The 25,560-nt window shown below is 44.1% G+C and overlaps 1 protein-coding gene and 1 long non-coding RNA gene across 23 annotated transcripts in view; one reads left to right on the forward strand and one right to left on the reverse strand.

Annotated features, from left to right (window-relative positions):
- Nucleotides 1–242: 242 nt before the first annotated feature.
- LOC105277501 (ankyrin-3) overlaps nt 243–25,560 on the forward strand; it is an 80,860-nt gene continuing 55,542 nt past the window's right edge. For 8 of the 22 annotated variants that reach the window (XR_003406297.1, XM_026968062.1, XM_026968067.1 and 5 more), the window contains exons 1-2: nt 261–520; nt 2,837–3,176. Coding sequence is in view for 21 of the 22 variants with exons in the window: in XM_026968062.1 (XP_026823863.1) it covers nt 2,985–3,176 (192 nt within the window). In the remaining variant the exon portion in view is untranslated. Of the gene's footprint in view, nt 554–2,836; nt 3,177–25,560 lie in introns of all 22 variants that reach the window. The other 14 variants (XM_026968070.1, XM_020031012.2, XM_026968068.1 and 11 more) reach the window with 8 other exon arrangements.
- LOC105277408 lies at nt 12,546–22,516 on the reverse strand. Its single transcript, XR_003406298.1, has 2 exons — nt 13,443–22,516; nt 12,546–13,301 (listed from the first exon to the last, which is right to left on the reverse strand). It is a non-coding gene; the product is annotated as an uncharacterized LOC105277408 (long non-coding RNA).

The following is a 25,560-nucleotide window of genomic DNA, read 5'->3' on the forward strand; positions in this document are numbered from 1 at the left end:
TATTTCGTGCGAGAGACGCTCTTTTTTTTATACATTCCTACAGCGTTGTTAAAATGTCATATTACAATTTATAATAATTTCAAGCTGAGCTCAGTATTCTACGATAAGAGAAGATTAATTTCGCTGCTCATCGTTTCCTTGCAACGTAGCGAAATTCGGTCTGCGTCCCGAGAAATCGTGAACGCCAGCAGGTAGCGCTGCGAGTGCGGCGTCCTCGTCGGTCGCGGGCGGTGGAGGCGCGGATCAAAGCCGTGCGGAGTGTCTAGGAGGGCGGTCGCGTCACGCTCGGTGCTTTCTTCGTCGCGCGATTCGAGGCAGAGGTATTAAATACGTGTGCGTGTGTGCGCGCGCCAAGTCCGCGGCGGCCGGTCGATGTGAGGAAGCGAAAACGCGGAGCGGACGGCGCAACGGAAGATGACCGCGCGTCACCGTGTGATTTGACAAGTGAGGAAGGAAGCGCTCGATGGGGGCAGTGTCCCGTTGAAAAATACCGTGGTGGTTAATACCAGTGAACTCTGAGGTATCCGCATAATCCTGCGCGTGACCCCCGTCGGTTAGTGTTCTTTTTTTCGATGCTCTGTCCCCCCCTCTCTCTTTCTCTCTCACGCTTCTTCATTTTCGTCTGCCCTTCGCTCGCTCCCTTTTACGTTCGCGCGTCGGGGTAGCGTTCGACGTGATCGTTCGATAATCGTGCGGATTCGAGGCGCCGCGCGCCATCGAACCGCGGTAAACTCGGCCGAAGTGCGGGAAAAGAAGGGTTCGAGAGATCGATCGCACGCGAAACGTACCGCGCCAGAGGAACCAGACCCGGCGCCGTCGACGCATACGAGTATATATAAATGCATATAAGTACGTGCATGTGTGTGTACGCGGTACGCTATGTCGCGTAGGTGTACGTGTGCGTATAACGCGCCAGCGGAATCCCGTTTAGTAATTGCGGAGCGTTCGCGGGAGATGCGCCGTCGTTTTGCGCGTTCTCCACTTTTTACCGTTTCCTACCGACGACCGATTCATGCTCCTCTCGCGCGATCCGGTTCGATCCGATCGACCCCGATGGACTCGGAATAAGCGACCGTCACCGAGATATTTCTTTCGCGGTGCAGATCGTAAGGTGGAATGTTTTCCGCGGCAAGTATCAGTCTTTCTAATGACATTTTCTAAATTTCTCTGTCATGGTTATGAACACGAAAATCTCTCGCATTCGATCGACTCGGCCATTTTGAATTTGCGCAGTTATTTAAATTTCTTTAAAAATTCAAATCGTTTAAAGTTCGAAATCGAAATTTGCATTCTTACCTTCTTGTAATTGTAATCATGTCACTGTCACGAAAAACGTTTCGAGTTACTTTTGGATTATACTACACCTCTACTATCTCGTTCCTTTATTGAAAATAAACACACATATGTATATGATACATCTTATTTTTCGAATCCTGCTGTTTCTTCCGTTCTGATAATGCAACTCCTTGCAGATCGTCGCTTGAAAATATTTTTAAATCTCATAACTCTTTTTCATCTTCAAATAACCATTCATGCAACATGAAAAACGCGCGCGCGGATACATCACGGTCGCATCAAAACGTACGTGCGGCCGTTTGGGACGGTACGGCGGGATCCAACGGGCGAATCTATTTTGCGGAATTTTGAAAATAACTCTCGGCGACGGGCGTCGGGAGCTCGTCTCCGGGTGTTCCAGTCGTAAACGTCGAAAGTCGGAGCGATCGCGCGCGGACGCTTTTATCGCCGCGGCTCGAGAGGCGCGCGGCGCTCGAATGGACACGCTCGAATCGATTTTCCGTGCGGTTCTATACCGTGGCCGCCCGTCGTGCGGGTTACGCTCGCGTATATTTCCTCGGGTTCTCGCGGGGTCGCCAGCCGGTAGCCAGCCGTTACTTCGCACCGGTGAACATCCGCGATTACGGTGCGACAACGTGCGTTTACCGTCGTTATGACGTACGCTCCTCGGCCTTTCGCGAAGCGCTCGCGATCCTAACAGGAAGTGTCCCGCGTTCCCGCCCGAAAGCTCGGGAGATCGCCTATCTTTACGGTTATTTTATTAAAGAAAGAATAATTGTAAAAAAACGTGAGTCACAGAGGGAAAGTCGCACCCTCGAGAAACAAATTATCGGGTGAGTGTTCGAGAAAGGAGGGTGCGTCCCAAGGTACGCAAATATCTGGCGGATGTGATTGGATCCAGAATTCGGGAGGTACTTCGGTGTTGCGTCGGTGGTAATTTTATTACGGAAGGATCGTGCTTCGGGTGAGGTCCGGTGTCGCGGCCGTTTTCCTCGGCGAGCAGCAGGACGGCGGCTGGCGATGCGCGTGGACCGTTCCGTCATGCACGGTTATACCACCCGTATCGTTTCGTGGGGGCTAAAAATAGCGTTCCCCGAGGAACAACCGGAGTAATTCGGCCATGGTTGTCGGATGGAACTCCGTAGCCGCGTTCCGTGATATTTCGCTTCGTGATCATCGCTCGTTGAGACTCGTTGAGACTCGTGATTCTCAACGCGATCCTAGGACTAGGGTGAAGTCGAGTCCTGAATTTTCTGCTTTAAACGCGTGGTCACATCCGTGAGATAAATGTGAGTTCTCTGTGGCGCGATCCCCATTGTTATAGCTCCGGGCGCCACCCCTAGGCTTCCCCCGCCTCGTTTCCGCGGACACGCCAAGATCTATCCAGTGATAGCTTAGTCTAGCTTAACTTGTCCGTCTCGGCGAACGAAATCCGATTGTCGGAAGGGCTCAAGTAAATTACGCGTTATCGATTAAGCGTCAATCGTCACGCTCGCGCTTTGATTCGCTCCTCGCTGATCGGCATCGACCGGCTGCACAGATATCGGGATTCCGAGCCGTGGACCGTGGTTGGGAATTAACGAGCGGAAGTATCGGCGTAGCGAGGGAGGCGGGGACAACTACGACAGCGAGCACAACAGTGGCGGCGACAAGGGTGTGAGGCGACCAGAAATCGGAGCGGACGAAGGATGACGGGCGAGGATGGGAAACGCGGCGGCGGCGCCGGCGATGTTACCACCGAGGCGAACGTGAACACGAATGTCACCAACAACGCCAACGTTAACGCCAACATAAGTGTCAGCCAGCAGAACGGCGGCCCGGAAAAGGCACCCGTCGTCGGTGGCAGCAACGTGGAGACGTTACCTCGCGCCGGGAAGCAGGTAAGATCCGGGAACTTTCTGTTGGTGTGAACACCGAGAATGATGTACAGGTCCGAGGCCATAGAACCGGTCTCGAAATCAAACAGGCCCGATTTGGCGATTTGATGATTCTTCACCTATGATGCAAGCGCGAGAAGGAGATTTTACTTGATCGATATTAGCTCCGACACGTTGACGCAATTGCGAGGCTGATTTTGTTTCTTTGGACCTCGCTACATTTTTGCGAAGTAAATGAGCAATTGTCTAATATCATTCTCGATGCTTTCATTTTAGCTTGGGAACCATTATACGATGCCGAAAGTTATTTTAACTACTTTTACGATTACGCAAAAGCCTGGCATTTTTCTGGTGCAATGAGTTTAGTGTTATGATTAATTATTTGTATTAAGAAAATATTAAAGAGTTTTAAACCTCAAATTTAAGCTCATTGGATTTAGCGCGTTACATTGAAATAGAATTGAAAATGAAAAATAATATTTTATTGCAACGTAACAAAAATATCGCATTTGTTACCGATATAAGAACGTTCGCGTATTACGTGTAATTACATTCGGGAATTTACCGTATGTGTCACTCCGAGTTTTTAAAGTATCATGTGTGTGTGTTACTTTATCACGAACATATGCATTTTTGACCACGATGGAAGTGGATAGCATTATCGCAAATAATAGGCTTCGTATGTATACATGGCGTCTAATAGCATATACGGGCTCGTATTCGACTGTTTCGCCTCATGTTCGCTTGTAATTTCGATTGCGTGGGTAAAGTGCGAGAGGAGGGTTTAGTACAACCGCACTCGCGCACACGTTTTTTAACACTCTCTTCACGTTTCAAGTTTGATATATTTCTTTCTCGCTCGAAATATTTTGCAAAGGGAGTGATAAAACACAAACGCTACACGCGAATCCAATAGCAATTGCGAGCTGCCATTTGCAGCTGCTCATTTACCATCATTTCATGAGTATCGCCTGGATGTTTCGGGTATTATTTGATTACCCGAGTACCCGTAACAATATCAGGTGCTCAGTATTGATTAATTTGTTTACGCAAATGGAAGAAGTGCCTCTAATGCACTACGTATCGTATTACGATGCAAAACACAGTGCGTCGAGTTCTTTTTTATTTTATATGATATTTCACGCGAGAATTTCTCTCTCTTTTAACATTTGATTTGTGTAGTCATTTCCACAATCAACTACCTATTCGTATAACAAATAAAATTGCGTAATACAAATGAAAAGGAATCAAGACAAATTTCATTGAATATTTCGCAAGATCAGCTGTACAACTTCGTTCACCGTTACGTGTTCACAGACCGCGCGATCTTTACGCAATAGGGCCCTATTTATGGTGCCACCGAGTACCTGAAGACTCAAGGCGTCAATAGAGCGAGAGCCTTTGTCGCAGATCGTTACGTTGAACGCGCTAGCATGCAAAACGACCATTACGACGAGCTCTGGTCGGCTGATTGTTGCGACTCAAAGGTCACGGTTACTCTAGGACGTAGGCTGCTGCGAAGGTAGAGGCACAAGTAGGTAGGGGATACGTGCGACTCCGTATTCACGATTCTGAACGCTCCTCTTCGGAATCGAGCAGGAAATCACAGCCGAGTGGGCGCGCGTAATTGCACGCGATAAAAAATGGTCATTGTCAGATACAGGATATACTCTCTAAAGATGCATTGCTGGCAACGAGCGAAATGGTACATCGTCTATCGCGCGTATAACTCGGTGAGGAATTATTTCATTTCGCCTAGTTGTCGTGATGTCATGCGCTATGAACGTTGCTGACGCCTCGCTTCAGCAAATCTATCGCTGTTTCTCCCTTTGCCGGACTTCAAAGGCCGGACTTCAATCTGTGGTTTGGAGGTCGTTATACAGGGTGTCCCGGGTTTTAACCGACAAACTGCGAGAGCATATTCTACTAGTGGAAATAAGAAAAAATTCTTATATCGAGTTTGCTTAGAAATGCTTTATTACAAAGTTATAAACCAATATTGAAAAGAAATATGAGATAAGTAACAACGGATTTTTTCACAAAAATAAAAATTATCTACGCAATGATTTAGTGACGCATTTCAAAATGTTGTCCTTGCACATCGATACAAGCTAGACACCGACGTAGTACAGAATTTGTTACAGTACGACATTCCTGAAAATTTTCTTGCATCTCAGTAACTGAATTAGTAATTCGTTGCTTTAAATCTATCTGGTACTCTCCTGTTAAGAAATCTACGTTGATACTCTCGTACGGCAGCTCGTGCATTTCCGTCACAGAATCCGTACACGAAATGAATATCAGTGTATTCCTCATTTGAAAACGCTTTTGGCATTCTGATAGTAATTGCTAGTTCACACGACGATTGAAATCTAACGGCTACTGTTGTGAAAGTAACAATCATACTGAATCGTTTCAACATAGTGGACATGAATACATGTGAATACACATAACATAAACATCTTCGACCTTCCAAATTCTACACTATGTTCCGTTGTTACTTATCTGATATTTCTTTTGAATATTGGTTTATAACTTTGTAATAAAGCATTTCTAAGCAAACTCGATATAAGAATTTTTTCTTATTTCCACTAGTAGAATATGCTCCCGCAGTTTGTCGGTTAAAACCCGGGACACCCTGTATATGGAGGTTTAATCAAAGCATCGATCAGTATCGATTGCATATGGATAGATCAATTGCACATATTTACGATGCACCTTCAGTGTGCATAAAAGTGCACGGAAAAGTAACAATGATTTCAGACGTGAAGCAGGTGATGACAGTTTTTAGTACAATTAGTAAGTCATTAATGCATAGTTTTACATTAACGCAGATATATTATAGATTATTATTTCTTATAGAAAATTGAAAAAATTATACTGTGACGTACAACTCTCTTTTTAACGATACAAGCTTGCTCGTGACTTCAAGTCTGAAATCAAGTTCGTGCAAACTAACGGCGACTGAGACGTAGTGTTAAGATGCCGATGCATAGCCTTCTAAGCGATAAGCAATACAAGCCCTGGCCGCTGCACTTATCGAGGGTTCCGCGAAATCTGCAACGGCAGCTCGTCGTACTCGACATACGCGAGGACTCCATTGAGTCGTATTACGTTCTGCTCGTTGTCCGGTATGCGCCATTATTTTACCGTTCTCTACGTACATTCTGGACTCGCGCAGAATTACGTCATAATTTCACCGTGGACCCTCGCCAACGGACCTTGAACAATGTCTCGAGGCCACGGTTAACCAATCCCGGAGAGAGTGCGAGAGACCTGAACGAGTACGTTTCTCTGCCGCAAACATAAAAATACGTTTCCGTCGAATTACATTCACGGAGTCACATCGTTAAGTAGCGACTTGATTAATTAACCGCGACCGGCGAGGGAAAGAGTAGGGTACAGCAAAAAGACCGGCAGACGCAAGGTTGCGTGTACTATCCCCATGTAACTCGAGGTCACTGCGTTTTATCGCGAATCTTTTTCTAATCAGTGTCACGCAGCAGCTACGTACTCGAAATGCGCTACTCTAAATTCCAAGATATTCGCTTCACGAGATAAATGATGGGAACGAAAGTCCTCCTCGCGAATTGGATCAGATAGACTAGTTGTAGATAACGAAACACATTATCTGATTAGCTCCTGATATCAAAATCTAGATATTCTCATCACGGAAAATTCGTCATGCAAGTTGAAAGCCCATCTAAAGCTAGCGAGAATCATGGAGTGCCCGTGTATCAAAGTTAATCGGGTTGAGAAACGATGTCACCATGCCGTGGCTGCATTCGGGAAGCTGTACCTCGTCGTTCGGAAGTGCACACGATAAAAGACACCAAGGTGTCTTCGTTGCTGCAGTGATTGCGACCGTGCGAATCTAGGTCACCCTCGACGCATTACGAGGGTTCGCATCGTCACGACGATTTCTCAGGTCGGGTCTCGTTGTTCTCATCGCGCTTTTGGGGAACGATTACGTCGACGAACGAGCTGACGAGCACAAAGACGTGATGATGGGTCCATGGTGTGTGCGTGTTACGTATGATTGCTCGCAATAAGATGCTGCGATGTGGAGGCAGGCGCGTTTCTTACGGCAATGTGTCACCCCCCTTCTGCGAAATACTTGAGGCACAAGTGTCCCAAATACCCGAGTAATTGGAAAGGACAGCCACACGATGCGGGCGTATCGCTGATTTGGCGTAATGACAGGGCACCGAAATGAGATAGATGAATTTATTCATCCTGTGATAAGTCTCCTGAGTACACAGAAAGCAGTTTGAGCAAGTTGAAAGAGCACAATCGCCCCATATAAAGCATAATTTAAATTTAAATTGTGTCTACTTTACGTGTTTAAATGTTACGAAAATATATATACAGGGTGTCCCGAATTTAAATGTCCAAACTTCGGGAGCGTGTAGGGGATGATAAATCAAAAATAAAAAGTCCTTTAGAGATATGCTCGTTTTTACTTCGTTTTGGAAAAATCGCAAAAAAGAAAACGTAGATTTCATGCAGCAATGACTCGTCGTTCCGGAATTCTTCTGTTTGAAAATCGGCGCCGCGCATACTCTCGCACTTCCTTTGTTTACATTTCTTTTTTTTATTTACATTTCTGCTTCTCTCCTATAAATTCGTCAGTTACTCATCAGAAGCCATCGAGTGAATTACTTCTGTCACAATGCCGCGTACATATTCTAACGTTGAATATGCTGATATGGTTTTCGTGTATGGTTTCTGTGACGGTAATGCTAGGGGGGCGGTGCGAGAGTATGCGCGCCGATTTCCAAACAGAAGAGTGCCGGATCGGCGAGTCATTACGTTGACTTTTAATAGGCTGCGAGAGATCGGCTCATTTTCAATTCATCAAGACCCGTTAAGAGCAAATTTGCAAGTAGAAAATCGTGTTCTGCGCCACTTTGATAATAATCCTGAGACCAGCATCCGGAGGGCATCAGCTGCGTTACAAGTGCCAACATTTTGAACAATATCTACATTTACATTAAGCAAGTGACAACATGAATAAATAAGTGTGAAATCTACGTTTTCTTTTTTGCGATTTTTCCAAAACGAAGTAAAAACGAGCATATCTCTAAAGGACTTTTTATTTTTGATTTATCATCCCCTACACGCTCCCGAAGTTTGGACATTTAAATTCGGGACACCCTGTATATTGTGTGTCTATGAAAAAATTCAAGATCGCATTTTGCCGATATTAAAAGATAAATAGCCAAATTGATACTAAGTGATACGGCCTTCTTAAATGTCGTGCTCTTGTATTTTATAAAAATGTATTAAAGCATACAGAATGCGATAGCCATGAATGTTCCGCGCTCGATACCGCATTATTATAACTATAATATTTGCATAACGCGCACGACGCAATCAGATGAATGATCGAGGCGATATCGAAACACGGCGCTAAAATGACTTTTAATCTCCCGATAATGTACCGATTAGCGAATTCATCGCGCAAATATGTCGTTTTTTGGTTGCAGCCTTTATACGTGGTGCGTACGGAACACGTTATTTTCCGCTCGTCGATCTCGCGTCGGATGAAACCGCGTTGCGAAACCGCCGACGTACATATGTACACCGTGTACATGCTGCGTCCCTTCCGCCTATGTTGTAAAGGTAGACTGAAAATAAACGTTTTCGCGCCGACACGCTGCTGCAATGGCGTTCAAGCTTGAATGCGAGCTGGATTCACGCTTTATGCGCTGGGGACTTGCATCGCCGCCGTGAAATGTTGCCTCAACGCGTGTTGTCTCGAAATCGCTGTAAATCGCTGGATCATCGAATTTACGCGACATCAGCTGGCACGCACGTTTCTAGATGCAATTTATTATAATGGCATGATAACTAAAATTACGGTGCGCGCGACGAACCATTTTCGATGCGCCTTTATAATGGAGAACATGAAAATTAGAGAAAAATTTTACATAATAGAACACATTAGAGGACACTTTAGAAGACATTAAAAATTGGAAGTATAATTAATTTTATGTAATAACGTTCTAATGTATCTAATGAGGCACTTTGTAGCGAGTACTTGGATCGAGTTGACAAAAGCTACGATAGAAATTTGGCGTCCTGCTCTTGACAAGTACTCGAGCATCAAAAGCAACGTCGGAAGCGGTCGTGATTGACCCACTTTATTAATGCCTCGTAAAATGCTATTGTCGTTAAAAGCAGTGAAGGTAGACGGAGTTATTCGTCGCTAACAACAGCCAGCGATATGGTACTCATAGATCTGATTTAATTATTAAATCGTGTCAGCCTCGAAGAAGCAGATGGAAGAACTCTTAACCCCTTAAGCGCCAAATTTGACTTGTGTCACATAAATAATCCCGAAGCTAACTGAATGAATGTTTTGCAAGTTTGCTCTAAAAAGTACTGCAAATAATTCTAATAATTTAAGAGTCAGGATCTGCTTTAGAAACGCATGTCTTCAAGACCTAAAATCAAAATTACTTGATAATATACTATTACACTATTACGTGTCCGTTATGTGTCTATTACGTAATGCGCCTGTTGCGCCTTCTTATCGATGCGTTTGAGCATTACTTTGCTTAGTCGTATCCTCACGAATGGAAGATCCTCGATTAATGGACTTCAAAGGTACCGCCTAACGAAGCAGTCGAAGTGCAGTAACTCGGATGCCCATTTCGGCTGGTGCACATTTCTTCAAACATACACGCGATAAGTAGCGAGCTGTGTAACCCTCGACGAGGGTTGTAGCCCTCTTCGCGTTGCCGATACTCTATCCCCCGTTCGTTTCTCTCGCTCTGATGAGCCGGGAACCAGGCAGTCTCGTCACTCTCGCGTAATCGAAAAGGGTTCGTGTCAACCGAACGTTTTTTTAATTTGTCTGGCAAGGGAAGAAGCGCGACGGTTAACTCGATGGATCCCTCAACGATTTTACAAGTCTTGTCCTTTCTCTTCTTCTCTCTTCCTGCCGTTGGAAACTCTGAAACGTGAACGCGAAATGATTTAATGCGGCTACCCGTGGGAATTGGAATCCGAACGCCCTTTCATCGTTCTTTCGTTTGCGCGATCACGATTACGCGTCACTTTTGTGCATGTTAATTTTATGCGGAATAATTTGCGCGCACCGAGGTAGAATCCGCTGGATTTATCATAAACTCGTGCCTGATGAATTTCCGATGGAAAAACAGTTTCTGTGGTACGGCCGTCAGGAGATTCATGTTCTCTCGCGTAACTTTTGAATCCCCGTCAATTGAGTTTGAATATTATCAAGTCGTATCTCTCGGCACGATCGAACGTATTCATATCTGATTCCGATTGGACGGAGAAGTGGTGGCCGCGCCCGATTATTCGAGTGCACGTATCAGCCATGGTTCGAACAAAGGAATTATCCGGATAAAAGAAGCACCCGACTAAGAGAATAGGCTACGTAGCGTTTTTGTTGTTGCCCTAATTCCCCCGCGTGACATTTTATGACACTCGCTTTTGCGATACCTTCCTATATAATCGATATTGACCTACTTTGAAAATATTGTGTATGATGCGTGCGTGCGTGCCTGCGATGGAAAATGCACTTGTGTCGTATATTTGATTCGTTTATCGAGAGAGTCTATGGATGTTATTCGCGGCGACATTCCGAGGCTTAAAACGGGGTTTAATTACGTATATGCGCTAAAGCGATCGTTATTATCATACCTCGTGTTAACAATAAGAATGCAAAGATGCAGGATCGCATACAATCTCGCAGGCGAAGACATGCCTGTTTGTAGAGGTCGGTGCAACAACCTGCATCGATTATCGAGTAGGCGGTTAGGTCAACCGCTAGTGCATTTATAAGCGGCTAAGATTATGAGGTCGCACGCTAATTACTCTCTTTAATAACATACATAAATAGGTCGATCAAGGGTAACAGGCGTTCGAGCGTGGCTTCAATTCATTTCCTTCATGAGATCTAAATCTGCTTGCAGCGGTGAAGTAACGGTGTTGTTTGCCTCCTCTCTCTTTTTCATTGTACTTCGTCATCCATTCCGTGATGCATTCCGTGTCGAAAGTGCATTATCAGGATGGAAGTGATCACGAAGACTTCGGAAGTTTTATAACGATCTGTAAAGTACAGAGCAGCGACAATCTTCGTGTCAGTAAATTTGAATAATCACCTACCGTGTTTTAATTCCTTGACGATGCTTCTTAGGCATCTCTGATGAAACATGCTAAATACATCGAAAGTTTCATTTTCCGTTAATATTCTTCCCCGACTGATGGCGAAGAATTAGACTGCGCGACGAGTTCGTCATCGGGGATGACTCGATACAATTGAAACGTTATCTGCTAAGTGGTAGCACGGGTTTCGCAGGCGGGCAATCAATTGGCCAAAATCAAATGCAATTACAATTAAAGAGGAGTGCTTCGCGGAAGCGAACAATATATCGCGACGAGCTAATTGATCTCAATTGCGCGACGCCAGTAAAAACTGCTTCGCTTGAGGAAAACAGGTAATTGCAGAGACGAATGTTTTCGCTGACAGACGAAGTACGAAGCGTAGAATGCTTAGATCGTAGAATGTTTAGCATTGCTAAAGCTATTGCTACTGCCATGTCATGTGCATGGATGACATCTTCGCCTAGGAATTGTAGCATTTGCGTACAAGTAGCGGCTTTATTTTCGCTCAACTCGCGTTTGTTTCATATTTGTCTTATCTTGGGATAACAAACCGTGAAAAAGTAGGTTTTGAGTTTCGATGTTCTGTTCATCGTTGTTTCCGAGGGGATTCTTAAGGGTGCCAAGCACAATTTATTTGCGATGTACTTGCCGTGACGGCCAAGATGTCGAATCAATCAGCGGCTTCTCGCACGATAGCGCAAATCCCGCGTCGTACATCAGCCCGCCGGGATCGCATCACGATTATTTTCGTTTACGTGCGTACACGCACGTGGCGGGAATGACATCACCACCGGAGAAATTGAAAGGTCAGGGAGTGAAAAATGCGCCCGTACCAAATACCGTGCGAACGAGGCCGTTAATTTATGCGCCGGTCCCTCGCGATACACGAGCGTTTTCGCAATCCGACCATCGTCGGTGGATACAATGAGGAGAATCGCCGGTGTGTTCATATCAAATTCAGCTGTTAGTGTAAAACATGTTTTACAGCTCGAGTCAGCAATCCAGGCATCGAGTCATCTCGATGACAAGACAGGGGCTGGTCTGATCGTGCAAGGAATTCATTAAAAGTGTTTACCTGGCTTCTTTATCCCAAGCTGGGAATTGTCCTTTCTCACAGTGTTTGTTGTGTAACGAATTAAATGGATGACATTTAATAGTCATATATCAGACGAATTTGAAGAATTATCGATGCATCGATCTAGATCGATGCAACAACAAATCGAAAGTTTTCCTGACCCAGTTTTATTTTTATTACGAGTATTATTTATTCATAACAAGTACCATTTCTTTTTAGTCATAACAATTTATTCATAACAAGATTTAAAGATATACGCAGCATCTAATATTCATGGACGAAACTTTTTCACATGTCTCTGTGTCGTGCGGTTGAAGGTACTTTTGCAGACTCAGTGGTCGCAGTGTTACGCTCTTTTTTTCCATGGTTCGTCGACTGTAACCAATCCTCCTGCTTTCACCGATGCGGTAGCTTAATAAGCGTATTTTCCGAAGGAAGAAAAGAGAAAAGGAAAGGGATCGGACATTTATACGGGTAGATTGGTGAACGGCGGTGATAGTGATACCGATAGCGATACCAGCAGTGATAGGGAGGGTGACGGGGGATGGATGGTGTGCAAAGGGAGACAAGCAAAGGAGGTAAGAGAAGCGAACGGAGTCAGCGGAGGAACGAACGAATGGGGGCGGTTTGCTGCAATAGCGCTGCCGCGTTCATATCGACCCGTGCCTCCGAGACTCCATCTTGCCTGTTCCACATATATACCTGTACACATCTACATGTATCTATTACTTAGCTACCTGTATAATGCTGCGCCCTGCCCTACCCCGATCAGCTCTTTCTCGTTCATATATACTTTGCTCTGCTCATTGTCCTTCCATCTCTCCCTCGACATCAGGAAGTGCTCCATTATTCTAATTCGCTTCCGTAGTATCCAGCCTCGATATTTTCCCTTCGTCCAAGAATGTCCCGATGATCTAAAGAAACAATATCTGTGAATATGTTACACGGAGAAAAATTACTTATGTTACTGGAAACTCTATTATTATTTAGTTATTGTTACTGGAAAAATATTCTATAAAAATTTTTATACATGATAATATTTTACTCATATTTACGTCATTTGTCTTGAATCTTTAAAAACTCTCGCGTGTCCATGCACATGCAGCTGCGTAAATTGTTTTATTCATTGTCATGATTTCGGACATCCGTGATGTTCCGCTCGAATCGCAACGAAAAATATTTTGCGCGACGACAAAATTGCGCGTGTCGAAAAATATAGCTCGTCCCGATAGAAGTATTTGTGGCGGAGTCCTGAAACTCAGTTCACGCTGCTGTGCATACGCCGTATAACCGACGACCTCGACCCTTTCAATCGCGCTCTCCATTTGTCCCCCGTTCAGTCCGAGAAGTCGGGGTCCCTCCCGCCCTCGTTTCCTCCGCCGGCATACCGAGCGTACATTTAATTAAGCTCCAATGAAAAGGACGTGTTGGCGGCGATGAAGAGATTACGTTACTGGATAACGTTGGGTGACATATATACGGATATCAAGTATGGCAGAACACGCGAACGGAGGGATCCTGTCGCACGAAACAATACAATTTTCGGTGACTTCACCTCTCGTATTGGGCATTTAGCTCGAACGATTTTTCTGAAAAGCCATGCATCTTATTATCTTGATCAATCTTATTATCTTAATAAATATCGAAACAAACGCAACAAGAGAATTTCTCTGATGCTACTAAAGCTTGATAAATATTACAAAAACCATTTCATTTATTGACATTATTAAATTTATTGAGGATTTCTTGAATCTCATAATCTTTGTTTAGTATATTTGAAACTATCAGATTGGAATAGATATCTGTAAAATGAGGCACAGGTTACTTTTACGCGACTACAACGTATATCATTATAGTAGAATTACATATATATACAACGGTAAACGTAGGCGACACGAAAGAATAGCAATCTACTGTTAGTTAATAGCGATGTTACAGCATTAAAATCTCTTCACGTGTCTTCCTCAGAGCTATTTCCGCGACTCTTAATTGGCCGTAACGACGAACGGTGCGTCAGAACGTAATGCTTACGTCGCGCAAGATACACAATTAGAGATTGTCTTAGAAACTGATATAACAATATAACTGGCTCAGGGTTCAATCGTTTGACACCAGCTACGAATACATCGTTAACAGCTCGAAGATCTGTTAATAACGACGCAGATGCAAGCTGCATTCCTGCAACGGCAATTAAGCGCAATATAAAAAAATCTCGCTCGGAATAATTAGGAGGAAATCTAGACGAGCATAAACGTTTAAACAATTATTGACAAAATAGATTTATATCTACAGGACTTGATTTATGGGGACAATAGGTTGATACTTTGCGCTCGTTGATGCCTATTGACGGCGATTACACGCACGTCGCGTTCTTAAAATGATAATTTTTAAATGTCCTACTTTCTTAGAGGCAACTATGAAGCTCGATCGTTATGGAGACTCGTAAAACAGGAAATAATTCCGTATACCGCTCGAAAGAGGAGCATTTTGCGAGCGCGTCCGCGGGATGTTTGTCGTACTTGGGTGTTTCGGGGATTATGAATACAGCCGTATGCATTTCACGATGACGATATGGATGAGTCACGAACTGCATTCGCCTTGCTCGTGGCGAAAATTGGGACGCGGACGTACCAATCGGATGACCGGTTGACTCGTGCCCCAAATTCGATCGTTGCGTTACATGATTATATGCAGCGAATACCTGTCCGACCGGACATCTCGATATCATTACTGGCATTATGCAATTACCAGAGTGCACTCATAATAATACATTTTATCTTGTCATGCAAACGGAACAGATCGAACGCCTCCCTGTTTCTATTTTTACGGAATGAAATTTTATTAAATTAATTTCTGTGATATCGGTACATCGTTAGCGTAAAAACATTGTCTGTTATATCTATGAAGATGCGAGAGAGAATACGAATATTAATGGAATGTGTTCTTCATGTTTGAAGCTGAAACGCTACTTCTATACATAAATGATTATGAAACAGCCAATGAAAATATACGGATAAAAAAGGCATGTATTGTCTGTTAGAAAAATCCATGTATAAATTTATATCTCTCATGATAGACGTTTCGTTTATAAGCATGACGTTTGCGTTACGCAATACAATTCGTACTTCTCGCAGTAAAAGTAAAATATTATTAGTGTAGGAATCTTGTTGCATGTCTTTGAAGATTTATTGTAATTCCTGCCTTACTCCATTCTTACGATCCAATAAGTCACGGATAGTCCGAAAAAAGTCTGTGACGGAAGTTCCTACCGATTACACCTTGCCAGTCGGACGTCATCCTCAGCTTTGATTAATAGCTGCCACATTGAAGTACGTGCCTCTTCTTTGCAGTAGCCTGTGTTTTTCTTGCAGTCTTGAACGACTAACGCGTTCTATTGATATCTGGCCTGTGGCCAAAACTGCTTAAGGAAGTAAACAAGATTTTGATACTTGACCTAAACGGAGCCAACGGTGATCCCAGCAATTGCGCTACCATCTATTCTCAAGTTTCCTGCACTTCAAGTACTTCAAATTTAAAAATCTGCATGTCATTTTTATCTTGCAAAACTCGACTTTTGTGTGCTGTTCGCTTCTGAAAACACGGCGGGAAAGTCATCAGCGAGAATAGACCGCAGAATGATGATCGCGCTCTGCATTGCTGATGTTTAACCTCGGCGTAGACCGAGGCCAAGTACATTTGCTCTGCCGAGAAACTTAATCTACCTGGTGCGTGTACACACGCCGTCATCTCGAACACATATGTGACAAGATGGCTGTAAGAAACAAATCTCCAGCATCGGTCGAGTCAGCACCTGATGACCTCACGCTCGTAACGCTGGACGTGATGTCATTTGTCGGCCGTAATGCGCGACGATTACATAAGCGAGGGGGCACGAAACGTGGTTGTGTGAGAGTGGTCTCACTTGCGGATTTAATTATCGGCAATCGCGCGCGCGCATATTTTGATCCTGCGCGCCGCGATCGTTGATGGCCACGTGCGCGAATCACCATTAGACCGCTCGTGAACTGAATGACGTACGATTCGAGTATCACGATTCAAATATCGGATCAATCTTAGGGCAATGACTTTTGTGTAACTTGCCCTCGCCTTTCTCATCTATACCGTCATTTATTATTTCGTAATACCACTCCTGTGTATCTATCGCGATAAAATATTACGACAGCGAGTTGCCAGTTTATATTATATATTCCGTTCGATTCTACTTCATTACGGCTAGCATTCTCTATCCTCTTCCTCGAACTTTCTTACGTTTATTTGCACGCTTCTACGTTGCTTCTTAAATTACCGTCTTCTGTTTGTCTTGAAAAAGTTTTTCCTTCAGTTTAAAATAGACTCTTCCTGTTATCTTATACGATGTGCATACATATAAAGCAGACAGTCTGCTACTTGACATCTATTATTACTAGCATCGACTTGAAATACCGCTATAGATTTGTTGCTTTAGCAAGGACGTTTCACGTATAGCAGAGCTTGCGCTCTAGTTAGAAGAAATTTCCCGGCATCGGGCGCGTAGACAGCGGTCGTTGGCAGCGAAGGAACATCGCGAAATCCTATCGGAGACGCGATCGCAAAGTCAGGATGTTCAGCTCGCCCGTGGGAAGTTCGTTTTCCCGCAGGACTCGCGGGAACCACGTTGCAGGAGGATTCCCAGCAAAACAGATAGATTTAATTGCAGCTGCCGAGAATATGCAGAGAGACGGATGAGAGAAAGAGAGACAGGAGGGAAGGGCAAGAGACTTTTTACGTCTTTGCTCTTCAAGGAAACCGACAGATACTCTCGTACTCCGACAAGACGGGACTGTTCCGCCGAGTAGTGACGTTCCAGAGTGATTTCGCGGATGAAACCTGACAGTTTCAATTGCTTCTCCCGTTTCACGAGAACGATCTAGTATATTAATAAGAGAGAAACTACTTTATATCACAACTCGTGTGACAAGAAGTCTCCTATTTATAACGGATCCTGCGAGGTACTCGAGAAAACCTTTTGTTCTCAAAACCTTCTGACCTGTCGAATGTACTACCGTCTGACGTCAAAACTCGCATCGGTGCATTGGACACAATAGCTCTCTGGTCAGAGTACATTTGAATATCTTCTACATAGACCCAGAAGACTTCAGGTTTCGTTTGTGCAGGCCAGAATCCCGGCCTGGTCGTGCGTTTCGCACCTTGACGTTATTTTTAACTGTTATGTCCAGCACGCGGTATGCGTGTTGCGGGTTGACGTCTCAGCTAAACGTAGATCGCCGGTTCTTCACAGGGCCGGCATGATCGCGCCGCTATGTTGCTAGTGACGGGGAAGGATCATTCGTGAGTAGCATCGATCACAGCGACCACTTTTCACACCGGTTCTTTTCTCGGGGTCATCAAAACGCCAATCGGAACAAGCACACCGTGACTTTTTTTATTATAAATAGTCTCCACCGCTACGCTTTTTCCGACAAAGATCGATTTTATGCTTTCGAGGCGCGATCGTTATCCCGAATGGCGGTAGAATCTCCGGCACTAAAACGCGCGCTAATGGAGAACGCTTTTTTTACGAGCAACCGTGACCACTCAACGGCGTTTTCCTCTCTTTTTCTCGTAAAAGAATATTCGTGACCGCGCGAGAGTAATTGTTCGTCGTATCCGTTTCGTAACGCTGTATTTAAATTCGCTATTGAAAATGTGAATATACGTGAAGACAAGAAACGAGCCATCGTAGAAACCACGTTCTTCCTCGCAAAGTTGCTTAACGATCAACGCGGATTGAGTTGCTGACCCGGTCAGGATATTCTTGTTCTCTTTTGACCAATATCCGATGTAACTTATCATTAATCATCGGCATTGACTCGAGACATTAATATCCAGAGCGGTTCTCGGGGATGTCCTTATTACGCATCAAAGTCTTTTGAGAGAAAGCGTGCTCATTATATTCTTCGTAACTAATACTCGGTGACGACCGTCGTGTCCGTGTAATTAAATATTCCTCTCGTGACCTCACGGTATTAACCTTTCACAACGCATTGCGTGTTCAAACAATCACGCAAAAAATTTGCTTCTCACAAAGTCTGGGTTTTAGTTAGTTGTAACGTTGTGTGATTAACAAGAATGAATGAAATTTCTATCTCCGCCAGATATCTTTGCAGTTTACTATTACGTCACAGATTTTAATAAATTCGATGTAATCTGGATTTAAATCTCTCATTTGAATATCTCATTTAACAGACTTAATAATTCGATCATCGCGTATCACGTTTAATGCGCTTCGTGCAGTAGCCATCAATCAGCGATTTCGCACGTCAATCGGCAAGATTGCAGCCGATTCAGGGAAATCGCTATTTTTAATGCAGCGCACGGCCAGCTAAGCCTACGTTTAGCCGAGATTATTATATTGCTGCTCTGTCATTATTATCCCTAATTGCATAATCGCTCGGCAGCACCGGCAAGCACGTGTACCAGTTCAATGTCTGACATCCAGATCTCCGAAGCATGTGCGAACGATGGCATAACGTGATACAAGAGCGTTAATATCACGTGACTTCCTTCTCATTTGTTCATTGCCACGTAAAAAATAATAAATTGCTGAGTAAATTCTTTATTGCTTGTTACGTGAACATAATGAGCAGAAAAAATTATCTGATATTTAATATTGCGCGTATGTGTGTTGCTCGTTTGTGTCACGCGCAGCATCGAGTTATCCGGAAATTTGGCACTGTCAGTAATTTTTTGCCGAAATTGGAGAACAGCTTCCATTGCGCGACCACTAAGCTCGAGCGCACTCCAGAGCTGAAGTTCTCTCGACGATTAAACGCGATTGTTCACATGGTGCGCGAATAAAAATTGTAAAAGATTGGAATTGGCACGCGGATGAAGCTTTATTTGTACAAGTATACGGCATACAATAATTTATTATACAAGTATACGGCATGCAATAAAGATTTATTCATGCACGATAAACTTTTACGCGCGACCGAAGGTTGAGCCTGTTATATAAATAACGTAAATTATTTCCCATGTTTATCACGAATACTCCAATGTAAGACACGCAGCTTGCATTTGAAATCTGAATTTATTACTCCGGAATATGTAATCACGTCCAGCATTCTCGTTATTATTCTCTTCACCTCCCCGCACTCGTCGTCCGGCATTTTCCATTATAACGGTACCGATCGAGCTGACATTTCTCCGGCGTGTTACTTCATTGATCGGAAAACACGGACGCACGTTGTTCGGTTACGCTCCGAGACTTACACCGCGTTCTTCTTCTTCTTCTTCTCGTCTTCCTCTGCCCTCCACCGTAAGCTGCTTCTCTTCTTTTGATTCTTATTATCCTTGCTCTAGCAAACCTAAGCCAGCATCTTTAGCCAGTCAACGAACTCGGCCTCGTTTTGTCATTGTCGCAGCTCTAATTGCTGTTCTTTGCGCGAATGCACTGTCGTTGCTGCCTTTATACTTCTTGCCTTTGACCGCGTCTTGATGGGCACACTTCCTCAACAGCCTTCGTTGTTTTCATTATACCGTTAATTTCCTGCAGTATTAACCTTTCAATGAATCACGTGATACCTTTTTCTCCGTAAAGTCATCGTAACTTCGATTAATCTTCTTTTTCTCAGTCGAGAGATTTTAATTTTAAAGGGAGGTCGCTGTTCTCCCTTTCGTCTTTTTTTTCGTAATCCGTCGTTTAGATGGTTGCATCTCGGGTGCATTAATGATCTATTTATATGCCGACGTCAGCTTTTAGATGCGGTCGCGGTTTTTCAACCGCGCGCTTTTGTGGCGCTCGTCGGGACCGTTCCGCGAGGATACCTCGTGAAAGGGAAAAAGTGTGATACCTGCACGAGGTCCGTTGATCCCCGTGCAGCGGGTCGTTGCACTCGCCGTTGCGCTATCATCCGGTGCTGCGGCAGGACGGGCCGTGGCAGCGGGACTCCGAAATTATTATCGGGGAATCGAAGCGTGTCAATTCACGTGCAAGTCTCGAATCAAGCCGGCCGGTCAGCCGCGCGTGCTCGTAATTTATTTAAAAGCTCGCGCCCGCGTTCGTCGACCTTTACGGGCTCCCCTCGAATAGACGGGCACTCATACCCGCGTCTTCCCGCGTCTTCCTGCGTCTTCCTGCGTCTCCCGCGTGGAACTTCCACCAGGTAGACGATCACGAGTGCCAATTCTCGCTTTTGTTTCGCGCGGACGAAACCGGCGCGGTCGAACGCATTCTACGACTACGGCGGTCCGTTTGGCGTGGCTATAGTTAGCTTGATGCACCGCCAGAAATTGCAGCAGGCGCATAGCCATTACGTTCATTGCGAGCGTAGTGCACGTTTCCGTGCCTCGCGTCAAAAGCCGCCCGACGAAGGGCTGCGGCTGGGATGGGAGGAAAGCCGGCGCATTCTTACGTAGTATCGTCGAATAAAACGGAGAACGCTGAGAGATCTCCCTGCCATTGTCTCGTGCCGGAAGTGTGTATTCTGCTTCGCCGCGTCGATATTCCGGCAGAAGAGGCGGCTTTTCCACGATCACGACCACGACATCGAGAACACAACGGGGTCGGCCGCGACGTAAATTCTGAACTTTGTCGCGGCCTGCGGGCGTGTGGCGATCGCGCTGTTACCCGGTTAACGACCCAGGTCGAGTTATCCGTTAAATTATTCCCCGCCCTTCCTCGTTTCAGCTGGTATGCGTGCGGTGGTCGTTTGTGACGTCCGTTTCACTGGAATGGAACACGTTTCGCGATCCTGCTGTGTTCCGTGGCTTTTTCGCGGAGGTGTGGTCCTCGCGAGGCTCTTCATGATCATCCCGGTGTCCAACGTTGCATGACGGAAGCATATTCTTAAATATGCCTATAAATAATTATACACCGGTGCAGTGCGTTGTTTTTAAACTCCGGAATAAGAGGCTATTATAAATTGCCGCGGGAGTCAGATAGCGTGCTTGAGCGCCACTATCTCTCTCTCTCATGATGATGTAGTGGTCCGTGTTCTATGTTTAGCGACTCCTTTCACACTCCCTAAGGGGTCCCGGAAGCCCTTAAAGCGTCCCTTCCCAGACAGAGAGTGAAGCGAGCGCACTTGCGTGCAGCCCGCTGTCCGCAACCGAGTTCTCCAGTCTGGACCGTCAAGAAAACCGCAACTGAATTCGCCGAGACATTCATGTTGAAGTCTATCCGGGAAGCCACAGCTCCGGATGCGTCAATCGCGATGGAGAACAAAATGTATCTGACTCCGGAGAGCTATTATTAAATTGCAAAGGGTAGTTGAAAGGAAAACATCAAGAGTTGACTTGGCTTTAATGCTCTCAGCTCTGCACTTCCTTTCTCTCTTTATTCTCTTCTAAGCAATTAAATTATACGGTAACTAAGCGATTGAACAATCGTTGAATATAACGTGTCTTTCAATATTTCCATCTGCAAAGTCACACAAAAGTTCCGCTGGATTATCTCATCCATCTTTTAGGATTGAAAATAGAATAATTTGGAAAATAACATTTCTGGGATCATAAAATACATATACGTAATTGCAAATGAAGAGCTATGTAATTAACGCTTTGTTATGTAATTAACATCTTTAAGACATTTGAGGCTCTCTCAGCGTGTACGCAGTGCGCGTAGCTTCTTGAGTGCGTTTGCACGTCTCGAATCCGAGGAAACCTTTCGTAAGCGAGGAAATGTCTTAAAAGTGCACTTGTTCGTCCATAGACGAGGGAAGTTTAGCCAACGATAAACTTTGTTAAATGCTTATCTGCACCTACTTGTGTCGGCTAAGTACTTTAACCGAACTTGTCGTTCAACACCCGCGTACGTCTCGACTGCCTTCGATGTCGCCTCTGAGAGTCAACATGCTCCGTACGCGAACGAAGGTTTCAATTTAATTTCGTACCTTTTAAGGAGAAGTGTGTCGATCCGCGTTACGCGCACTGAAAATGGAAACTTTTCTTGCGAGCGTTCACATACGTCCGATAGAAAGTAAACGCGGTTCTGGGAAATTTTTTAATTACAGGAAACGATGATGAATACGCTAGATTAACAGGGATAGTTCTGAACGAAACATCATGTACAGTTATATCATAATTAATCAGGAACGAAGGAAGAGAAAGCACATCGTACTTTTCTATTATATTATATTATTCCATTATATTATTTCCTTGCTTTCCTACGTATGAATATTATTATGCTGAAGAAAAACAAGAAATTAAAAAAGATATGACGTTATTTATTCGTACGATAAGATCAAGCTTGTTGACCAATATTTCTATTTTTCTTCCATTTTTCTCGTTCCATATGAATATTCATAATTCAGAGAATTTTTCCAACACAATAAATATTTTCCAAGCGCAAGATAACGCAAGTATCGCGCATTTTCCAGTCGGGAACATTCTCTTGGAAGCGTCAAGCACGCATCCATCGCAGTATGAGCACAACGGAGGTTTATTTATGCGATATCGTAGCCATGTTAACTGTTGAAAAAAATGCCACACCGACTAGTCGATGCGACACGTCAGACAGTTGCATATGCATATCCGTACGCACTTTGTACATGTCCGATAAAAACGAAGCGACACGGAGCGCTCGTTTTGTTGAAGTTGTGCGCGCGGCAATTAGGCGCGATAATGATCGTTGCGATGCAAACTTTATTTATATCTCCGATCGCTGTTTGGTGCGTATCAAAGACTCGCGAATAAATCGCTCAGTAGACAAAACGAGATCCTCCGATTTAAACGGAAGCAACTCGATACCATCTTTCTGCGCTTCCCGTTCTCCCGGAAATCTTAGATCAACCATATTTATGAGCACCAAGCTTCTCGTTTACACAGCTCAAACTACAAATACTATTATAAATAAATATAATATTGATGCTATGAGTTTTATAACCAAAACGCGAAATATAATATAAAAGTGTAAAATAATTGAACGTTCTAAAAAATTTGATTTCTTTTTTAATATTGAAAAATCGTACACGTTTTTCCTCTCGTTGGACGCTCTAGTGCTTAAAATATCGAACTACTAGTATTTGTAGACATACATACATACATACATGTATTGATGATCAAACCTGGAAACTGAAAGATATAAATTTTGAAAAAGCAGAAGTTTGTTGGGTAATATCGACGTTTGAGAGAACGGTTCCCAAATTCTCCTCGAATTCTGCCTCGAATAGTGCATCGTAAAAGAAAGAAAAAACATGACGTTTTATTTCTGCGTAAATTACGCTCAATATTAACAAAAAAAGCAGTGGAGAACGTCCCATACGAGCGCAAGAGCAGCGAGAAACTGACTATCGATTTATCGTCAGGTTGTGCTTCGAGCGCATGACGATAAAACCTTGCGTCTCCGCAAAACCACCCACAGTCCAGGTACGCTATAGTAATTTCACCGTTACACCTCCCACCGCGTTCAGCTGCACAGTGTCTGCACAATTTCTGCACCGTTTCTGCACGCAATATTTTATGTAACAGTCGCAAACAACAATCCGACAAAATATCGTTGAGATTTACATAGACAATTGACGACAGAATGCAAAGCCGGCATGACGTAATTTCTTCTTTATTATTTAATAAATCTTTCATATCTTCACGAATACATTCCTTAGTGCAGAAATGATCCTGGTACTACTAACAGAATCGAGTTTATACCAGGAAGGTTGTATTATCACAAAATCTCGGATTATTCCTCTTGCGTTCAATAATTTCAAAGTGAACAGGTTTTGCAACTATGTTGGGAATTTTTGCATTCACGTATTCAGAATTTGTCTCAAAGACTTCAAGTTATTATATCAAGTAAAAAATTACGAGTTAATAAATAATTATGAATCAATAAATAACCATATTCTTCGATAATTGCAAATCCAAATATTGTTTATGAATAAAATTTGACGACAGCGTTACGAAAAATGTACGATGTGCGAAAGATTGGAAGGGTGTGACGCCAAACAGCGACCACCAAATTGATCAAAGAAGCTAAAGTGGTTAAAAGGCATATCCGGTGGCCCTGCGACACCCTGTAGAACTAGTTGCAGGTCATGGCGATGCCAGGGCGTCTGCCCGGATATATGTCTACTCCCGTGGTCCCGAATGAGGGTTCGAACGAGGGGTCGAGGGGAGAAGGACTCGTGGTGAGGGTGGGAGCTAGGGAATAGAGAGAAGGCGGGTTGGATTTCTGTCACCCCCTGCCATCGCAGACTGCACGGCGCCCCACGCTCCATATCCACCGTTAATTACTCGCTTGCGATGCAATTTGAAACACATCGGTCAACAGGAGCCACCTACTCTCTAAAAGTACTGCCTATTACATTAAGCATGATTGACAAGGAGATCCAGAGGAAGCTAGAGCAGTCATGGAGGAGTAACGTGCCTGTAGAATACGCGATCAGTATATCTCCACGCGTGTTCAGGATATTGACAATTTGAAAAGTCACGAGTAATTTGCGATTTAACAGCGAAATGCTGTGATTGAACAGTAATTGTCAAGTTGCTTATTTTCTTTTGTATTTGTCCAATTCAAGCCTGCTGGATTCCTCCGAGCGCCTCTTGCGAGATATTGCGAAAGAATTTGAGAGTGCGTTTCCGGAGCACGTTTGTTCGTGGGAATGTTTCACAGGTGTGACATACTGTATGCGTTACGTCGGGAATAACGCGTGAGATAACGCGTGGCAAAATTCGTGATCGATTTCTAGAGATATTTTTCCCATGCGGAAACATAGAGATCTCTATAGATCTCTTCGCAGCACATCTGCAAACGAGTTACGTCACACTGCAGGAACGTGACAGGATTATTCAAAGGCGCGATAAAGTCATCGATTTCATCTCCTACGTTTCATCTCCATCTCCTATGCTTACATCGTTTGCTGCACGCGAGCTTTATGCGATTATTTCCCTTTATGAATATACATCCGCGAAAAGAAACAGAATTTTACGTGAAGCGATCTTCGGATGCACTTCTGCGTCCCACTTAGAACGTTAATTAAACGAAGGAGACATAAGGCTGCCGATTAACAGTGCCAAGTATCAAACGTGACTTGAGAAAAAGATCGAAATCGCGAGGGAGTTGCACAAGGATACCTTGAATGAATATCATTTGACCGATATTGGTTTGGTGCACGCGTCTGCGAATACTCGAGCGCATTTAAATTCAGCCGATGTAACATCGAAAGAGAAATATCCGAATAAAGTTACGAGGAAGTA

The sequence above is a fragment of the Ooceraea biroi genome, chromosome 3, assembly GCF_003672135.1.
Source record: "Ooceraea biroi isolate clonal line C1 chromosome 3, Obir_v5.4, whole genome shotgun sequence".
NCBI lineage: Eukaryota > Metazoa > Arthropoda > Insecta > Hymenoptera > Formicidae > Ooceraea > Ooceraea biroi.